Below are 16,823 nucleotides of genomic sequence, written 5' to 3'. Positions count from 1 at the left end.
TGTGGGGGCCTGGGCAGGAGTGGGACAGATCTGAGGGTCTCTGGCCGAAGGGGGTGGGACCGGGGCAAGCGCCAAGGCATGGTCCATTTCTTCATTCCTCACAAAGGGTGACACCTCTCCAGCATGCACCCAGGGGGTGGGGCCAATACGGCAGGGGCTGGTTCCTCGCTGTTTCCGGACGGACTTGTGGAGCTAAGACTGAATGCGTTTCAGCATAGATGGCCACCACAAAATTGTACATTGGCTCCCGGACGGCCTGGGCCAGGGCCAAGGCAGTGGGGGCCGTTCCCTCACTGTTTCCAGGATGGCTTCGCGGGCCACATGAAATCACTTCGCGGGCCGCATCCGGCCCCCTGGCCTTGTGTTTGACATGTCTGGTGTAGGGTGCTCATTGTATGTTGAGAAGAACTATCTCCAAGGTTTTAGAATGTTGTTTGACCATCTACAGTGCATTCTAGTAAAGGAAGAGAAGAAGGGTGGAAAGAAAGAAAAAGGGATGAAAAGAGAAGGGAATGAGAAGGGACAGGAGAGGACAGGAGTGGAAGGGGCAAGGGGAGGGGAGAGGAAGGGGCGAGGGGAGGGAGAGAATAAAAGAAAGAAAAGGAGAGAAGAAAGAGAAGAAGGGGAGAGGGGATGGAGGGGAGAAAAAAGAGAGAAGAAAGAAAAAGGGGAGGGGAGGAAACAAAGAAGAAGGGAAGAAAGGGATAAGGGAAAGGGGAGGAGAGGAGAGGAGAGGAAAGGAAAAAAGGAAAGGAAAAAGGAATAGAATAGAATAGAATAGTATAGAATAGAATAGAATAGAATAGAACAGAACAGAACAGAACAGAACAGAACAGAACAGAACAGAATCTTAGTTGCTCATCTCTGAATTTTTTCCAAACCCTCAACATCTTTTTTGTGATATGGTGACCAAACTTGGCTGCAGTATTCCAGGTGTGGTCTTACTAGAGTTTTAAAAAGTGGTACTATTACCTCGCGTGAAAGGAAATTGACAGTTAAGCTGTGAATTTGGGAAAGTTGAACCCCGGTGATCAATCATTAGTCTACTCTAGTCCCTGCATGCATTTTTCTCTTCCTTTCCTTGGGAGCATGGAGGGCATGGGAATTTCAGTGACTTTATTATTATTATTATTATCATCCTCCTCATTTTTTTCAGTTGGCTCAAAGGACTTGAAGCTGCTCCAAGTTGTTCTGAACTCTTTCAGCCCTGGGTGGAATCCAGGACTGCAAGATTGTTCCTGTCAGTTTTGGGAATCTTGAGAAGCAGCTGCATATCCAGAGGGCTTCTCACGGGGGCTGTGACCCCAAGGAATTGGTTGCAAAGAAAATAACTCTGCTGTGTCAGAACTAAATGATACTGAATCTTGCAGGGCTCTTATGCTGGTCACACAATGGGCCTTCCTTGAATAAAATACCCAGGAAATTCCTTTTCCCCTCCATACGTACTGTCAGTGCATAGAGAAGACCAAGTCCTACGAGGCCAGAAGTGGACTTTTCAGAGATGGAGGCCACAGCTGCAGTGAGGACGATGAAAGCACCCACATAATCCTGAAAGGAAGCAGAGAAAGCAAGAGAACTATTTCTACTGCAAAACTAAGCTGAGCCAATATTAAAAGCCCTATCAATCCTGTGGATATTTTTCTTTGCATTGCTAGGCCACAGGCTGGCCTTGTTCTGAATGGAATGCTATGAAAAGGAAAAAGCAATAGCAAACACAAGGGTGCTTCCGTTCCCTTAAGGCAGGCGTTCTCAACCTGTGGGTCGGGACCCCATTTGGGGTCGAACGACCATTTCACGGGGGTCACCAAACAACGCAGCGCGCCATTTTTCCCCCCTTTTCCTTAGCTGTGCTATTCCCTTTTATTCTATTGGCTTTTGAAAGCCAATAGAATAGACTCTCTTGAATAGAGTCTAATTCTATTGGCTTTCAAAAGCCAATAGGAATTGTCCATGATCAATTCAGGGACCCAACCAACAGGAGTAAAGTCTTTTGCTTTTAGTCCTTGAAGGCGAACGACCATTTATTAAAAAGGTTGAGGGTCGGGGGGAAAAATTGTGTGCTCAGTAGACTTAAGGCTCACGGCAATTCCTAAAGGGGAAAAGGGAGAGGTTTCCAAGCTGAGCTGAGCCATGCTGGCTCAGGAATTCTGGGAGTTGAAGTCCACGAGTCATAAAAGAGCCAAGGTTGCCTACCCCCGCCTTAAGGGGATCCATAGTTGCTTCTCTGTCAGTTTCTACATAACGTTTGGACCATATAGGATTTCCTCCCTGTAAAATATAAGCTTGATCTATGACCTTCCTCTGGTAGATCTTCAGATTGGAGAGTTTTTACACCGCGGCCTTTTCCTGTCCATAATCCTTCAATGGGAGTTGTAATCAAAACATCTGGAAGGACCTTGATTGAAGAGAGCCATTATAGACCTTCTTAATGCTGAGAAGCAATTGTTTGAGGATCATTCCATTGTTTCAATTCTCCATGTTGAACTGGCCCCATGGGTACCCCAGGAAGATTTTAGATTGGGAACTACCATGACCACAGTAACAGATGTTGAACCTCAATCATGTAGTTTTCAGACAACGTGGCCTGGCAAACCACCACGGGGAAGTGGAGATCAACTGATACAGTCCTAGTGTGCATATTGTTTTATACACAAAGATTATTCCAAATAATAATATGCTTAGGGCATATAAACTGGGCCACAAAGAAACATGTGGAAGCATTTCTTCAGATATTATAAACAAATATGGAAGGTATTTGTAATCATTAATTTGAAACAGGAAGTAAGTCCTGTGAACCAGTCTTCAAGAGAAGAACCTTGGGCCATCAACAGTCAGAGGGATTCCACTGAAAACATTGTCTATTCATTGAAGCAAATTCATTCTAGGGTCCAGCAGAAGTAGGTAGTGAGAATTTGCCAGAATAACAGAGTTGGAAGGAATCTTGGCGGTCTTCTAGTCCACCTCCCCCCCCCCCGCTCAAGCTGGAGACCCTATGCCATTTCAGACAAACGGTTGTCCAATCTCTTCCTAAAAACCTCCAGTTATGGAGCACCCTCTAATCTAGCAATATGTTATCATTTTACTGTAAAGCCATGTCTCAATCTCAGAACAACCTAACATTCTGAAACCAAGCAAATGAAATAGCTCCAATTATAGTTTTATTTGGGAAATTTACAATGGAATGTATGGGCCCCAAATGTGCAAAGAAACTTATGCGGTTTCTTCCAGGATGATGGTCTATCAAACAAATAAAAAAAATGGCTTAATTCAGAATCGAACACAATCGGACAAGTGAAGTCCCTACGTTCATAAGGAATAAATTTCCAGATTTTCTCATTTCTGCAAAATTAACTATATGCCTTATATTCCAGAAATATAACTGATGCTTAAAGCTGGTGATCCTATAAGGATGTCCAGGGACAAGGAAATACAGGTAATCCTTGACCTTCAGTCACTACTGAGCCCAACATTTCTGTTGCTGAGACATTTGTTAAGTGAATTTTGCCCCCTTTTACGACCTTTCTTGCCAATTTGTTAAGTGAATCACTGCAGCTGTTAAATTAGTAACATGGTTGTTAAGTGAATCTGGCTCCCCCCCCAATTGATTTTTGATTGTCAAAAGGTTGCAAAAGGTGATCACATGACCCTGGGACACTGAAACCGTCATAAATATGAGTCAGTTGCCAAGCATCTAAATTTTGATCACATGACCACGGGGATGTTGCACTGGTCATAAGTGGGAAAAATGGTTACATTTTTCAGTACCATTGTAATACTACTACTACTACTAATAATAATAATAATAGTTGGAAGGGACCTTGGAGGTCATCTAGTCCAACCCCCTGCTCAGGCAGGAAACCCTACTCCATTTCGGACAAATGGCTGTCCAGTCTCTTCTTAAAAACTTCCAGTGTTGGAGCATTCACCGCTTCTGGAGGCAGGTTGTTCCATTGGTTAATTGTTCTAAGTGTTAGGAAATTTCTCCTTAGTTCTAGGTTGCTTCTCTTCTTGATAACTTCTGAATGAACTGTTATAAGTCAAGAACTACTATAGGGGCCAAGTGGACAGGTGGCTTAAGACAAATGATATAATCTCTGTGATTTGACAGTTTAGGAAAAAGGATTAAGAGATCTACTCAGCATCTCCTCTGCATCTCAGTCCTATAACACAGTGATGGCGAACCTTTTAGAGACTGAGTGCCCAAGCTGCAACCCAAAACCCACTTATGCATTGTCAAGTGCCGTGTGGGTGTGGCCAATTGGTTGGACGTGGCCCATTGGCTGGGCGTGGCTGCAGTGGTAACGGCAGACTGGGTGGGGCTAAAAAGTTCAATCAATCAATTCCAACTTTGCAAGATCTTTTTTTTCCCGCGAGAAGTTGAAATTTACTAATTGAATCTTTTTTTTTTTTTTGCACATGGCGGCAGAGACCTAAAGCGAAAAGGTTTTATAAAGCCCAGCTGAAAGCCTAGGACTGGGGCGACGGCGCATGTGCCCACAGAGAGGGCTCTGAGTGCCGCCTCTGACACCCGTGCCATAGGTTCGCCACCACTGCTATAACAGGACTTCATTTTCTCCACAAAGGAAAGGGGGTAGGAAACCCTTCACAGAAACTACATTAATCTATTTTAGGTGTTTCTGGTTTGTTTGCTTTTTTTTTTTTTGCCAGATATAGCCCAATGAGAAATCTTCACCTGATCTGCTGTATCCAATGAAGCAATTGTTGGATTCAAAGATTTCCAGATTATGACAGTGATGAAGTTATACATACCGTCCTAACCTCCAGCCATCTGTTGGCAGCAGAGAGGAATAAATATGCAATGTTGTTGGTGTCCGTCAGTTCCAGCATTTGCTGTTTAAATCTGGGCTCGTGCCTGCAAGGGGGAAAAAACCATCCTGATGTTATATGACTCAATCGTCTGATGCCATTCCTCTGCAATAGGCAGAAAGGATGGCAGAATTCCAGGGAAGGGAACGGAGCTGTTGCAGAGTTACCAAAAACTAAATTTGAACAAATGCTGTATATAAGAAGTTGCCAAGAGTTTTTAGGAAGCAAGCAGTGATGCTGTGCAGAGGTTATTGGGTTTTGTTTTGTTTTTTTTTGCTTATGTCTCCCCATTGATTATCCTCTATTGCAGGGGTTCTCAACCTTGGCAACTTTAAGACTTGTGGACTTCAACTCCCAGAATTCCTTAGCCCTGCTCTATTGCTTCTTCTCATCCTCCATAATTCAATTTCCAATCAGATCAAAGATAACAGAATAACAGAGTTGGAAGGGATCTTGGAGGTCTTCTAGTCCAACCCCCTGCTCAAGCAGAAGACCTTATACCATTTCAGACAAATATTGGTCCAATCTCTTTTTCAAAGCCTCCAGTGATGGAGCACCCACAATTTCCAGAGGCAAGTTGTTGCATTGATTAATTGTTCTAACTGTCAGGAAATTTCTCCTTAGTTCTAAGTTGGTCCTTAGTCATTTGTCTGAAATGTATAGGTTCTCCTGCTTGAGCAAGGGGCTAGACTAGAAGACCTCCAAAGTTCTATTCTAATTCTATTCTATTCTATTCTATTCTATTCTATTCTATTCTATTCTATTCTATTCTATTCTATTCTATTCTATTCTATTTTTCTCCATTGCATCTATTCTATTCTATTCTATTCTATTCTATTCTATTCTATTCTATTCTATTCTATTCTATTCTATTCTATTCTATTCTATTCTATTCTATTCTTCTCCATTGCATCTATTCTATTCTATTCTATTCTATTCTATTCTATTCTATTCTATTCTATTCTATTCTATTCTATTCTTCTCCATTGCATCTATTCTATTCTATTCTATTCTATTCTATTCTATTCTATTCTATTCTATTCTATTCTATTCTATTCTTCTCCATTGCATCTATTCTACTCTACTCTACTCTACTCTACTCTACTCTACTCTACTCTACTCTATTCTATTCCTCTCCATTGCATCTATTCTATTCTATTCTATTCTATTCTATTCTATTCTATTCTATCCTGTAATTCTATTCTATTCTATTCTATTCTATTCTATTCTATTCTATTCTAGAATTTCCCAGCTGATAAATTTATCCAGAATTAGTGAAAAAGAGCCAATGCCACAGCTGGGCTTGGAGCCTTTGCTCTACAGTTGTGACTGGACTCCACTCCTATCAACATTAGCCAGCAGGATCAGTGGTCAACAATGATTAAACTTGCTATAATCCAGCAGTATCTGAAATACTACATTATTTATAGCCTTGCTCTGGAAAGATATTATCTTGTATCTGATTGTCTACCTGACCCTTATAGGGAGTTTTAATAATACTGTATTATTGAAGACATTGACTCTTCGGCACCTTATGACTACAGACCAGAAGGGGGCAGTAGGATATAGACAGAGAATTAAGGATTTATCCTGAGCCCCTCTTTATCACTCCGCCTGGTCTTTGTCTAAGTCTAGAGGTTGCTAATCTGAGATCACTTCCTTCTGGCTTTTTTCCCAGGCACACTCACATGGAACCCTTACTCGTTGACATTCCTCATGGTTGGGATTACCAGAACACATTAAACTCTAACAAATATAGTACAACATTCCAATACAGGTTCATGAAAGTTTAGACTTGATGGACCCCATCAATGATCTCATGCACAGACCTAGAGATGTCCTCATTAAAAAAAATGTCCCAAATCTCACAACTTCATCAAGCATCTCATGACATGCTTGCATGACATTCTGAAGGGTTGCACTGTGTTTGGGGGAAATGTTGCATATTCATGTGAACTCTTGCAAGATATCAGGATTTTCCCATGTGATCTCATAGTATATTCTAATTTTCACAAAGGAAAACCCGAACCTCACTATCTCACAATGTTGATCTTTATTTTTTTCATTTTTAAATTAAAATAATTCAACAGTGCTGCTAATTCTTGGTTCAACCCATCACGGTCGTTGCTTCTGCCCTAACATGGGTTGAGAAAGTAGAGAAAGAACCCCATTTAGCATAATTCCTCATCTACAGACACACTGGGAATTGTTTTTCTTCTGCCTAGCATACTAGGTAGATGTGCCCAATATATTTAACCTGGTTACTGAATTAATCCATTTCCTGGATTTGCACAATACTTTGAATCATCAAGCAACTAATAGGCTCAGTTTGTACCATATGCTAAACAAGAAAATACAAATCAAGGTTTAAAAAAAAGTTAGCCAGCAGTAGGATCTTTGGTGTTCTCTGAGCTTGGTTCTTTTCTTGCAGACATTTCATTATCAGACTAGGTAACATCATCAATAAATATTACCTAGTTTGGATAATGAAATATCTGCAAGAAAACAGCCAAATTTGGAGAGCACCTAAGATTCCACAGTTCAACTCTGAGTTACAAATATTCTCCTGTATCGGTAAAATTAGCCAACTTTAGCATGTTGTGTGAATCAGTCACAAGGTCTAACTCTAGCCCAGTGGTTCTCAACCTTTCTAATGCCGCGACCCCATAATACAGTTCCCCATGTTGTGGTGACCCCCAACCACTTATACATCACTGGGTGCCAGGGGCATGGCCAAAGAAAAGGGGAAAAAAATGGCGTACAGCCTTGTTTGGTGACCTCCGTGAAATGGTCGTTCGACCCCAAATGGGGTCCCGACCCACAGGTTGAGAACCACTGCTCTAGCCACTTTAGAGTGCAGAGAAGAGCAACAAAGATGATGAGGGGGCTGGAGGCTAAAACATATGAAGAACAGTTGCAGGAATTGGGTATGCCTAGTTTAATGAAAATAAAGACTAGATGTGACAAGACAGCAGTGGTCCAATATCTAAAGGGCTGATACAAAGAAGAAGTTTTTAAGAAGAGATTGGACAACCATTTGTCTGAAAAGCTATAGGAGTTCCTGCTTGAGCAAGGGGTTGGACTAGGAGACCTTTAAGGTCCCTTCCAATTCTGTTATTCTGTTATTTGGCTAATGATGTTGCATGAAGATAACCACTGTCTAATTGGAATTGATCATTCACATTCTGCTTAATTCAAATGTCTCCTTTGAGCCAAGATTGATGTCTGATGATTTCATGAACATGTCCATGTGGTTTTCTTGTCAACAGCATGGAGAGTTTTTCTCCCAGGATGTTTTTTCAATTTCATTGTCAAGCTTACGGACTTGGAACTTCTTCATGGTCTCGCACTTGAGTATTAATTCCACCTTTTGAGGTAGTTAAGAAGATGCTTCTGTCTAATGGTGCTTTCCCAGTTTACCCTTTCCCAAACTGGTGCCCTTTAAATGTCTTAGATTTAAATTCTGAGAGATTTCTGGAGTTGGTCTAACACAGGGGTCTTCAAACTTGGCCCTTTTATGACGTATGGACTTCAACTCCCAGAATTCCTCAGCCAGGCACACTGGCTGAGGAATTCTGGGAGTTGAAGTCCACAAGTCATAAAAGGCCAAGTTTGAAGACCCCTGGTCTAACACATCTGGATGACTCCAGGCTGGGAAAGGAAACAGAAGCCCAGCTGTGTAGGGAAGTATTTTCATCTATAATTGTACAAATGATATTATCAGCTCAGAAGTCACAATCTTTTCTTGTTCTCCATGTGGGTGAATTTTCATTCAGCTTTGCAAATCCACCAGACTACTCTCCCCCCCTCCAGCCCCAAAACAGAAACAATTATACTGACTCTCTAACTCATTCAAACTCATTTGGGTAGATTTGAAAGACACCAAATTTTAGCAGCCTGGTGCCTCTAGCTGACTTTGCCTATTAGATTAATAGATCTGTATTACTATATGGCTGGAGTTCACACATAAGGCTTAATTCTGAATCCTGGTTGATGGAAGTGAGTGCCTGTGTTCACATAACCTTGAACGCCCAAACAGAGAGATCTTATTATAGTTTGTTGTGATGGCCTCGCCCAACCTATATAAATAAGCCATAAGCTACATTCCAACAAAATTCAGAACTCATGAATTCTACTTCCATTTTTACGTTGTCTAGGGCAACGGTTCTCAACCTGTGGGTCGGGATCCCATTTGGGGTCGAACGACCATTTCACGGGGGTCACCAAACAACGCAGTCCGCCATTTTTTCCCCTTTTCCTTAGATGTGCTATTCCCTTTCTCTTGAATAGAGTCTAATTCTATTGACTTTCAAAAGCCAATAGGAATTGTCAAAGCTGTCTCTGCCCTGCTGAGCCCGCCAAAAGTCCCATTCTGCAAACGGTGCTGCAAGTTGTCTGCAGCGAAGGCGAGCTATCTGGAAGTTTCCACCCCTCCCTGCTAAGCAACTACTAAAAATGTAAGTTAAAGAGGGCCAGGGGTGGGAGGTGGGAGGCCGGCGGGTGCAGGGAGGGTTGCTGGCGCACGTGGGGCCCGGCGGGTGCCTTACCTCCTTTGGGTTGGGCCAGCTGGTGGCCCAGCCGGTGGTCGGCCTGCGCCGTCTCTGCCAATTGCCAGCTACGCCTCAGCCAGCGCAGGGGGCAGCACTACGCATGCGCGGCACTCCCGGGCAGGGAAAGTCCTCGACTTACAACCGGTTGGGTAGTCCTCGACTTACAACCGGTTGGGTAGTCCTCGACTTACGACCGGTTGGGGGTCGTGGCATTAAAAAGGTTGAGAACCACTGGTCTAGGGTATTGTGTGAACTCAACTTGTTTGTCACCAGAGGATGCCAATGTGCAAATACCTGCACAGGCAATACATTGTGGCATAAAAATGCCTTCCCACACACCATGCAAGACTCGAATGTATTATTCCAATAGCGTGATAATAACTACAGTGTCTCTGGCCTCTCTGACAGTTGCACGTTTCCCCCCCCCCTCCTTTCTACCCCCTCTCCCTCTATGGAAACTCTGACACACTCAACCTGCATCATCTCATCTTCATTGTGCTCTTCTGCTTATTATTACTGTGCACTTTTCATCCTGTCCAAATGACGAATAAGAAGGTCACTTCGAAGAGGGCTGAGCTGTTCAGAGGTTACCTTGTGGTGGGAATGCATGTCTTTTGGATGGGCACTTAATGAACTCAGAACAAAGGGAAATAATTACCAGTCTTCAGCCAGTAAACCTTAGCATTCTCATAAAACTCTGGAGGAGAAAAATGGTCTTAGCTGCTGCAAAGATGAGGAGAGGGGAATGAAACCAACAGAATAACAGAGTTGGAAGAGATCTTGGAGGTCCTCTAGTCCAACCCCCTGCTCAGGCAGGAAACCCCATACTAATCTAGCCAAATGGTTGTCCAATCTCTTCTTAAAATCCAATACTGGAGGCAAGTCGTTCCACTGATTTATTGTTCTAACTGTCAGGAATTTTCTCCCTAGTTCTAGGTTGGTTCTCTCCTTGATTATTTTCCATCTTCTGCCTTCAGGTGCTTTGGAGAATAGATTAAGCCCCTCTTCTTTGTGGCTGCCCCTTAAATATTGGAAGACGGCTATCATGTCACCCCCTAGTCCTTCTTTTCATTAAACTAGACATCCTAATTCACCTCTGTTCTAGCTTTTGTTCTTTCTCCTTTTGTTCTTTTGTTGTGATTTTTGTTTTCAGTGCCGCAGGAGCAAATGAAGGTTGTTCCATGTACAATTGAACTGATTATAGGTCTTTTCCCATTGCTCAATTGCTATTCACTTACATTGACCTGGCAGTCAACTGCATTGACAAGAGAGTTGATGCTTCCATTGCTGGATCCCCATTTTGACTTAATTCCCTCTGCTCCTCATGAGTGCCATAATAATCCCTCCCAGAAGAATGAGTGAGAAAACATATTTGACACTCCTTTTTTGAGTCTGCTTTGATGTGGTGTTAGAATAAGCCAGGAAACACTACATCAGGGCTCTTCAAATTTGGCCCTTTTATGACTTGTGGACTTCAACTCCCAGAATTACTCAGCCAGTGTGTCTGGCTGAGAAATTCTGGCAGTTGGTCCACAAGTCATAAAAGGGCCAAGTTTGAAGACCCCTGCATTACATGAATTACCTGTAGAGAAGAGGTGGGGAACTATGGCCCCTTTATGACGTGAAGACTTCAACTCCCAGAATTCCTGAGGCAGCCATGCTGGTTTAGGAATTCTGGGAGTTGAAGTCCACAGGTCATAAAAGAGCCATCGTTCCCCACCTCTGCTCTAAAAGATGACTTTTAGGCTGTCTCTGTTGTGTCCTGAGCCTGCAGTTGCAAGCTGCCCGGGACCAGACTGAGTGGCGCCAGCTTCACGCGCATGCGCGAGGCGCGGAAGCGCGCCAGAATGTTACCTTTTTGCCCGGGGATTCTATTAAAGGAGTCAGAGAGGCCTGCGAGCCTCAGAGCTGTGACAGAGAGAGAACTACTAAAATAAAGGGCTGTTGGAATTACAGAATGTGCTGTATTCATTCGCCGTTGACTCGAGGACTCAACAGTCTCTATCAAGGTCTCCAAATGAGAAAAAGACAACTTCATAAAGATGTGGCAAAAAGGAGAGTGGTTTATCTTGCTGAGGGGAGGTAGAAGCAGAAAATAACTCTAACACTATTAAAATGGCTTCTTATTTGCCAACCTGAATGCTCTGATGGTTGTGAGGCCTTCTGCAGTCTCGGAAAAATGGCAAAGTAGAGGCAACTGGGTACTATCATCAAGTTCCTGGAGATCCCTATAACCAAGAGAAAGAAGGTAAACTGTAAGCCAAGAAGAAACCATATTTCTAGTAAACAAATACCTTGTTTTCCTTATTAACTATGGAATCACTTGCTGTCCCTTGTTCTATCTCAGCCTATTGCCATCCTTGTTAAAGGCACAAGGACCAAACCCCTGCTGATACAGTAGGCTGGAGACTTTAAAACAAAACAAACCCCTTTTAATATGGATGACAAACCTGTCAAATAGTCCAAAACACAAACAGCAAAACTCAAGTCAAGAAAGGAAATAGTCCACAGGAAACACGATGCAAACAGAAGAGTAGTCACAAGCAAGACGAACAGACCAGGATTCCAAGAAGCACTTTGCAAACGGTTGCCTTCAGCAACCAGCACTGCCCACACCTCCTCTTTTTATACAGCAGTCCCATGGCGTTGCCTCTCAGTGCCTTCTCCTTTTACTCTGGAGTAGTCGCATTGACTGCTGCTGATTTACTCTTGCTAATTGACGATGTGTGCGAGCATCCATTAGCAAGTCCATCAGGTGTGAGTCCTCTGAGTCTGAGTCATTCTCCTCACACAGCTGAGCTTCATCAGGAACACGACTGGAGGGCTCAGGCTCTGCATCAAACCGTGAGTCCTGTAATTCATCAGAGCCTCCCTCTGCCCCTGATGGCCCTTCAAATGCCTCCTCCACCTCCTCCTCAGATTCCTCAGACTCAGCTGTTGGGAGCACAGGCTGGCACAGAATCACAACATCCCTAACCAAAAATGTGACAATCTTTTATTGTTGTTATGCACTCCCTTGGAAGTTATCCATTGGAAGCCACCTATCCAAAGGATCTTAAGACACCAACAGAGGAGGAAGCCACCCATTTTGTTCCAGAAGTATCTGTTTCTTTCTTTCTGACACCCACTTATTTGTTTTTGTTTTATTTATTTATATCCCTCCTTTGTCATTTTTTAAAATAAACGACTCGCGGCAGCAAACATACCTAATACTTCTTCTTTCTCCTATTTTATCCACAACAACAACCTTGTGAGTTGAATTGGGCTGAGAGGAAGTGACGGGGCCCAAAGTTACCAGCTGGCTTTCATGCCGAAGGTGGGACTAGAACTCACAATCTCCCGGTGATTGGCTCAAAGTCACCTAGCTGGCTTTCATGCCTAAAGAAGGACTAGAACTCACGGTCTCCTGGTTTTTAACCTAATGCCGTGGTGGCGAATCTATGGCCCGCGTGCCACTGGTGGCACACAGAGCCCTCTCTGTGGGCACGCGCGCCGTCGCCCCAGTCCTAGGCCTTCAGCTGGGTTTTATTAAACCTTTTTGCTTTAGGCCTCCGCCGCCATGTGCAAAAAAAAAGTTCAATCAATCAATCAATTTCAACTTCTCGCAGGAAAAAAAGAAGATCTCGCAAAGTTGGAATTGATTGATTGAACTTTTTAGTCCCACCCAGTCTGCCATTACCACCACAGTGACGCCCACCCAATGGACCACACCCACCCAATGGGCCACACCCACCCAATGGGCCACACCCACTCAAAGGGCCACGCCCGCCCCGTACACGACAATACATAAGTGGGTTTTGGGTTGCAGTTTGGGCACTCGGTCTCTAAAAGGTTCGCCCTCACTGTGCTAATGTCTTAACCACTAGATTCTTTTTCTTCCTTCCCTCTCACTCTCCTTTTCTCCTTCATCTGCTTCCTTGCAAAACAAACACGGGTTGAATGCTGTCGCCAGAGGTTTAAATTATTTGGACGAAACCACTGTTTAAAATTAGCCTGGGGACTTGCCTGGGTTTAAGCCAAGATCCTTGAATATGCATTCCCTTGACTGCACATTGCCCAATGCCGCCACAAACAGTTCCCCTGCTAGTGATAACAAACATCAAAATTCTAATGTCAATCATTAGTTAAATATTTGGTCCCTTTGTGGTTTTTTTTTTCTTTAAAAAGAGAGAAATGAAAAACTTACTTGGATGCAACCCTGAAGTATTTCTGGATGAAATAAAACGCTACTCCAAGAGGCAGGAGAGCAAGTAGGAAGTAGGAGGTGGCATATGAAATCATCCCGATAGCAGAAAGGCAGAGTAATGTTGAACGGGAGAGGGATTCCACAGTTGGTGGAATGTGCTGCAGCAAACATAAGCAATAAATGTAATGTCAAACCACAGCCACTGTGGTAGAAGAGAAGGCAGAGCTGGGTGATGGAGTTAAATGTGTCATTAGCTTAGAGCAGGGGTAGGCAACCTTGGCTCTTTTATGACTCGTGGACTTCAACTCCCAGAATTCCTGGCTTAGAGTCTTTATTTTGCCACAAACGATCGAAGTCCAGCCTCATCTTGAATTCCTTTGACTCTTATCTGGGGCCAATTTAGTGCTGACCATTAGTTGACTAGATTTTTGTGTACAGATTTCTGTGCTGCAGCTTAACGTATGGTCCTGATGCTTTGCTCCTGCCATTAATCTAACCAACAGCCAGCATTAAATTGGCGCTAAAAAAAAGTGGAACACGGGGGTGGTGGTGGCGGACATGGATTCTAAGCTGATGACACATTTAACTCTGCCTCCCAGCTCTATCTGATCTTCTTCTACAGCCATCCAGTTACCGCATTTATTTGAAAGAAGGTTAATCTCAAATTTAACAAGGCCCCCCTCAAAAGGAAAAATGGAGAGAGGAACAGTTAAAAACACATTGGAAAATCCTGTGTGAGGCTCAGCTTCCCTACCATGTAACCTGAATCTTTCTCAGCCTATGTATCTATGCATATTGAATAAAACTCACCTGCTTCTGTAGAAGACAAGATGGGAGATATCTGTGCAGCGTGTCCTCTAAAATTGCACATCAGGCAGGCTCTCATTGGCTAGAACTCTTGCCTCATCCCAGCTGCCAACTCCTTTTCTACTCAGTTAAAATTGCAGGAGGATGGATAACATATACAGGTGGTCCTTGCTTCCTGCCTGAGCAAGGGGTTAGACTAGAAGACCTCCAAGGTCCCTTCCAACTCTGTTTTTCTATTCTATTCTATTCTATTCTATTCTATTCTATTCTATTCTCCTGAGGGTAATTGGGACCAGGACTTGGTGTCACATGACTGATCCAACTCATGACAGTACCAGTTCCCATTGTTAGGTGCATCCTGTGTGGTTGATGTGTCCTGGAGTCAAGCGATTGCCATTTTCCTGCCAGCTTCCCTGTTGACTTTGCTTCTTGGAAGCCAGCAGTCAAGGTTACAAATCATAATCACATGACCACAGGATACCGCAGTGACCACAACAATGACGACCTGTTCAGCACCATTGTAACTAGGAGCAGTTGCTGCATGAATGGTGGTTAAGTGAGGACTACCTGTTTTGCAGTGTGATCAGCATTGTTTCAAGATTTGTATCCAGTTCCAACCACACATGAAACCTGTAAAGGGGCTACAAATCCCTTTTCATACATGGAGAACCTATCTAGACCAGAGTTCCCCAACCCTTTTGATTTTGCAGCCTGGGGGGAGGGGGAAGAGGAGATGGTTCTGTGTGTGCAGTGGGCAAGCGCGCGTGCACACAGTTTTATTTATTTGTGTGAGCACCCACCACTTCCATGGTCTGGGGGATAGGGACAGTTGATCTGGACAAATATAAAATATCCATTTTCCCACAGTGTGTCAACGCTGCTAACATTGGATGTTTTTGCTTTGACAACAGATTCTTCTTATGTTTTACTCTTAGAGTTAGAGTTAGATGATGCTGGAGGAAGGAATGTGCATTAGCTAGACATAACAATACTGAACCTAGCATGAGAACCAAGGTTATTGAAATAAGAGATGATAAGAATTGGCGGGCTGCAGAACTAGAGGGAAAGCCTGCATTTCAAACTAATTGGAGAATGTGATTTATGACTGTTAATTGGAGGAGGGAATTGTTCTTTGATACTATGTGCTCTGGGGAGGGGAACAAATCAAGGTGCTCACCTGATCGATAATATTTGTATCAGCAGAAAAACGGTTCAGAATTAGCCCCAAAGGTGTCGTATCGAAAAATCTGTAAAGGGGGAAGGAATAGTAAAAGGTTATACAGTATAACCCAGTTATTTTATTTTATAAATGATTATTTTATTTTTCTCATTAGTTTCATTTCCTTATCTTGCACTAAATTACATCAGATGCCAGCTTTCCAAAACCGAACGACAAAAAAAATCTTCCCATTTGATGAAATCATCTAGGCAAAATTTCCCCTCCCTCTCTGAAATGAAGGGGACATGGACAACACGACACAAGGCCTTCTCTGGAGTGCCCCCCCCATTTTGGAACTTTTTATTTGTGACTGTTGACAAAGTTCCCTCCTTCGGTACATTGAAAAGACTACCAAAGTTGGTTTTATTCCACTCAGCTGTCAGCGCTTATTAATTGTTACCTTCATCCATTTTGCAGCCAACTGATCTTATGATGCTTCTTTTTTATATTTTTGGAATGCTGCATCTTTCCCAGATTCTTCTGACTGGGACAGATGATAAAATTGAGAAAGAAAGAAAGAAAGAAAGAAAGAAAGAAAGAAAGAAAGAAAGAAAGAAAGAAAGAAAGAAAGAGGAAGGAAGGAAGGAAAGAAGGAAAGAAGGAAGGAAGGAAGGAAGGAAGGAAGGAAGGAAGGAAGGAAGGAAGGAAGGAAGGAAGGAAGGAAGGAAGGAAGGAAGGAAGGAAGGTAGGTAGGTTACATCTTTCTGGATCAAGTTACGGTTATGGGATTCCAGGGCCTGGCAGAATGGGACAACTTGCCATGGTCAATTGGCTCCAGCCACATTGCAGGACAATTCAATAATTCAATTTAATTATTTAAAATAATTTTAAAATAATTTTAATTTTACATTTCATTTAATTCCTCCTTTCGCATGCTTTCTTTAATGATTCTATTCCACCATTTCTTTGATATTAGGGTAACTCTTGTCCTGTGGCAAGTTGGCCATGGTGAGTTGGCCATGGCAAGTTGACTGCAGTGAGTTGGCCATGGTGAGTTGGCCATGGCAAGTTGACTGCAGTGAGTTGGCCATGGTGAGTTGGCCATGGTGAGCTGGCCAAGGTGAGTTGGCCATGGCGAGTTGGCCGCAGTGAGTTGGCCATGGCAAGTTGACTGCAATGAGTTGGCCATGGTGAGTTGTCCATGGCAAGTTGGCCACGGTGAGTTGTCATAGACCCGGGCCTGGAGCCTTCAATTTCTGAGCCACTTTGAAGGAACCAAATTTTTATTGCAGCA

At 43.2% G+C, this 16,823-nt stretch overlaps 1 protein-coding gene across 4 annotated transcripts in view; it reads right to left on the bottom strand.

Annotated features, from left to right (window-relative positions):
• Positions 1–16,823, bottom strand: part of ABCC9 (ATP binding cassette subfamily C member 9) — a 104,927-nt gene that overhangs the window by 18,215 nt on the left and 69,889 nt on the right. For all 4 annotated transcript variants that reach the window (XM_039347376.1, XM_039347378.1, XM_039347375.1 and 1 more), the window contains 5 exons: positions 15,548–15,617; positions 13,564–13,721; positions 11,513–11,605; positions 4,771–4,873; positions 1,447–1,548 (listed from right to left, as the gene is read on the bottom strand). In XM_039347376.1, the coding sequence (XP_039203310.1) occupies positions 1,447–1,548; positions 4,771–4,873; positions 11,513–11,605; positions 13,564–13,721; positions 15,548–15,617 (526 nt within the window). The remainder of the gene's footprint in view (positions 1–1,446; positions 1,549–4,770; positions 4,874–11,512; positions 11,606–13,563; positions 13,722–15,547; positions 15,618–16,823) is intronic.

The sequence above is a fragment of the Crotalus tigris genome, unplaced genomic scaffold, assembly GCF_016545835.1.
Source record: "Crotalus tigris isolate CLP2741 ecotype Arizona unplaced genomic scaffold, ASM1654583v1 scf7180000018068.1947079, whole genome shotgun sequence".
In the NCBI taxonomy this organism is placed as follows: Eukaryota; Metazoa; Chordata; class Lepidosauria; order Squamata; family Viperidae; genus Crotalus; species Crotalus tigris.
This window is presented reverse-complemented; position numbering and strand designations above follow the sequence as displayed.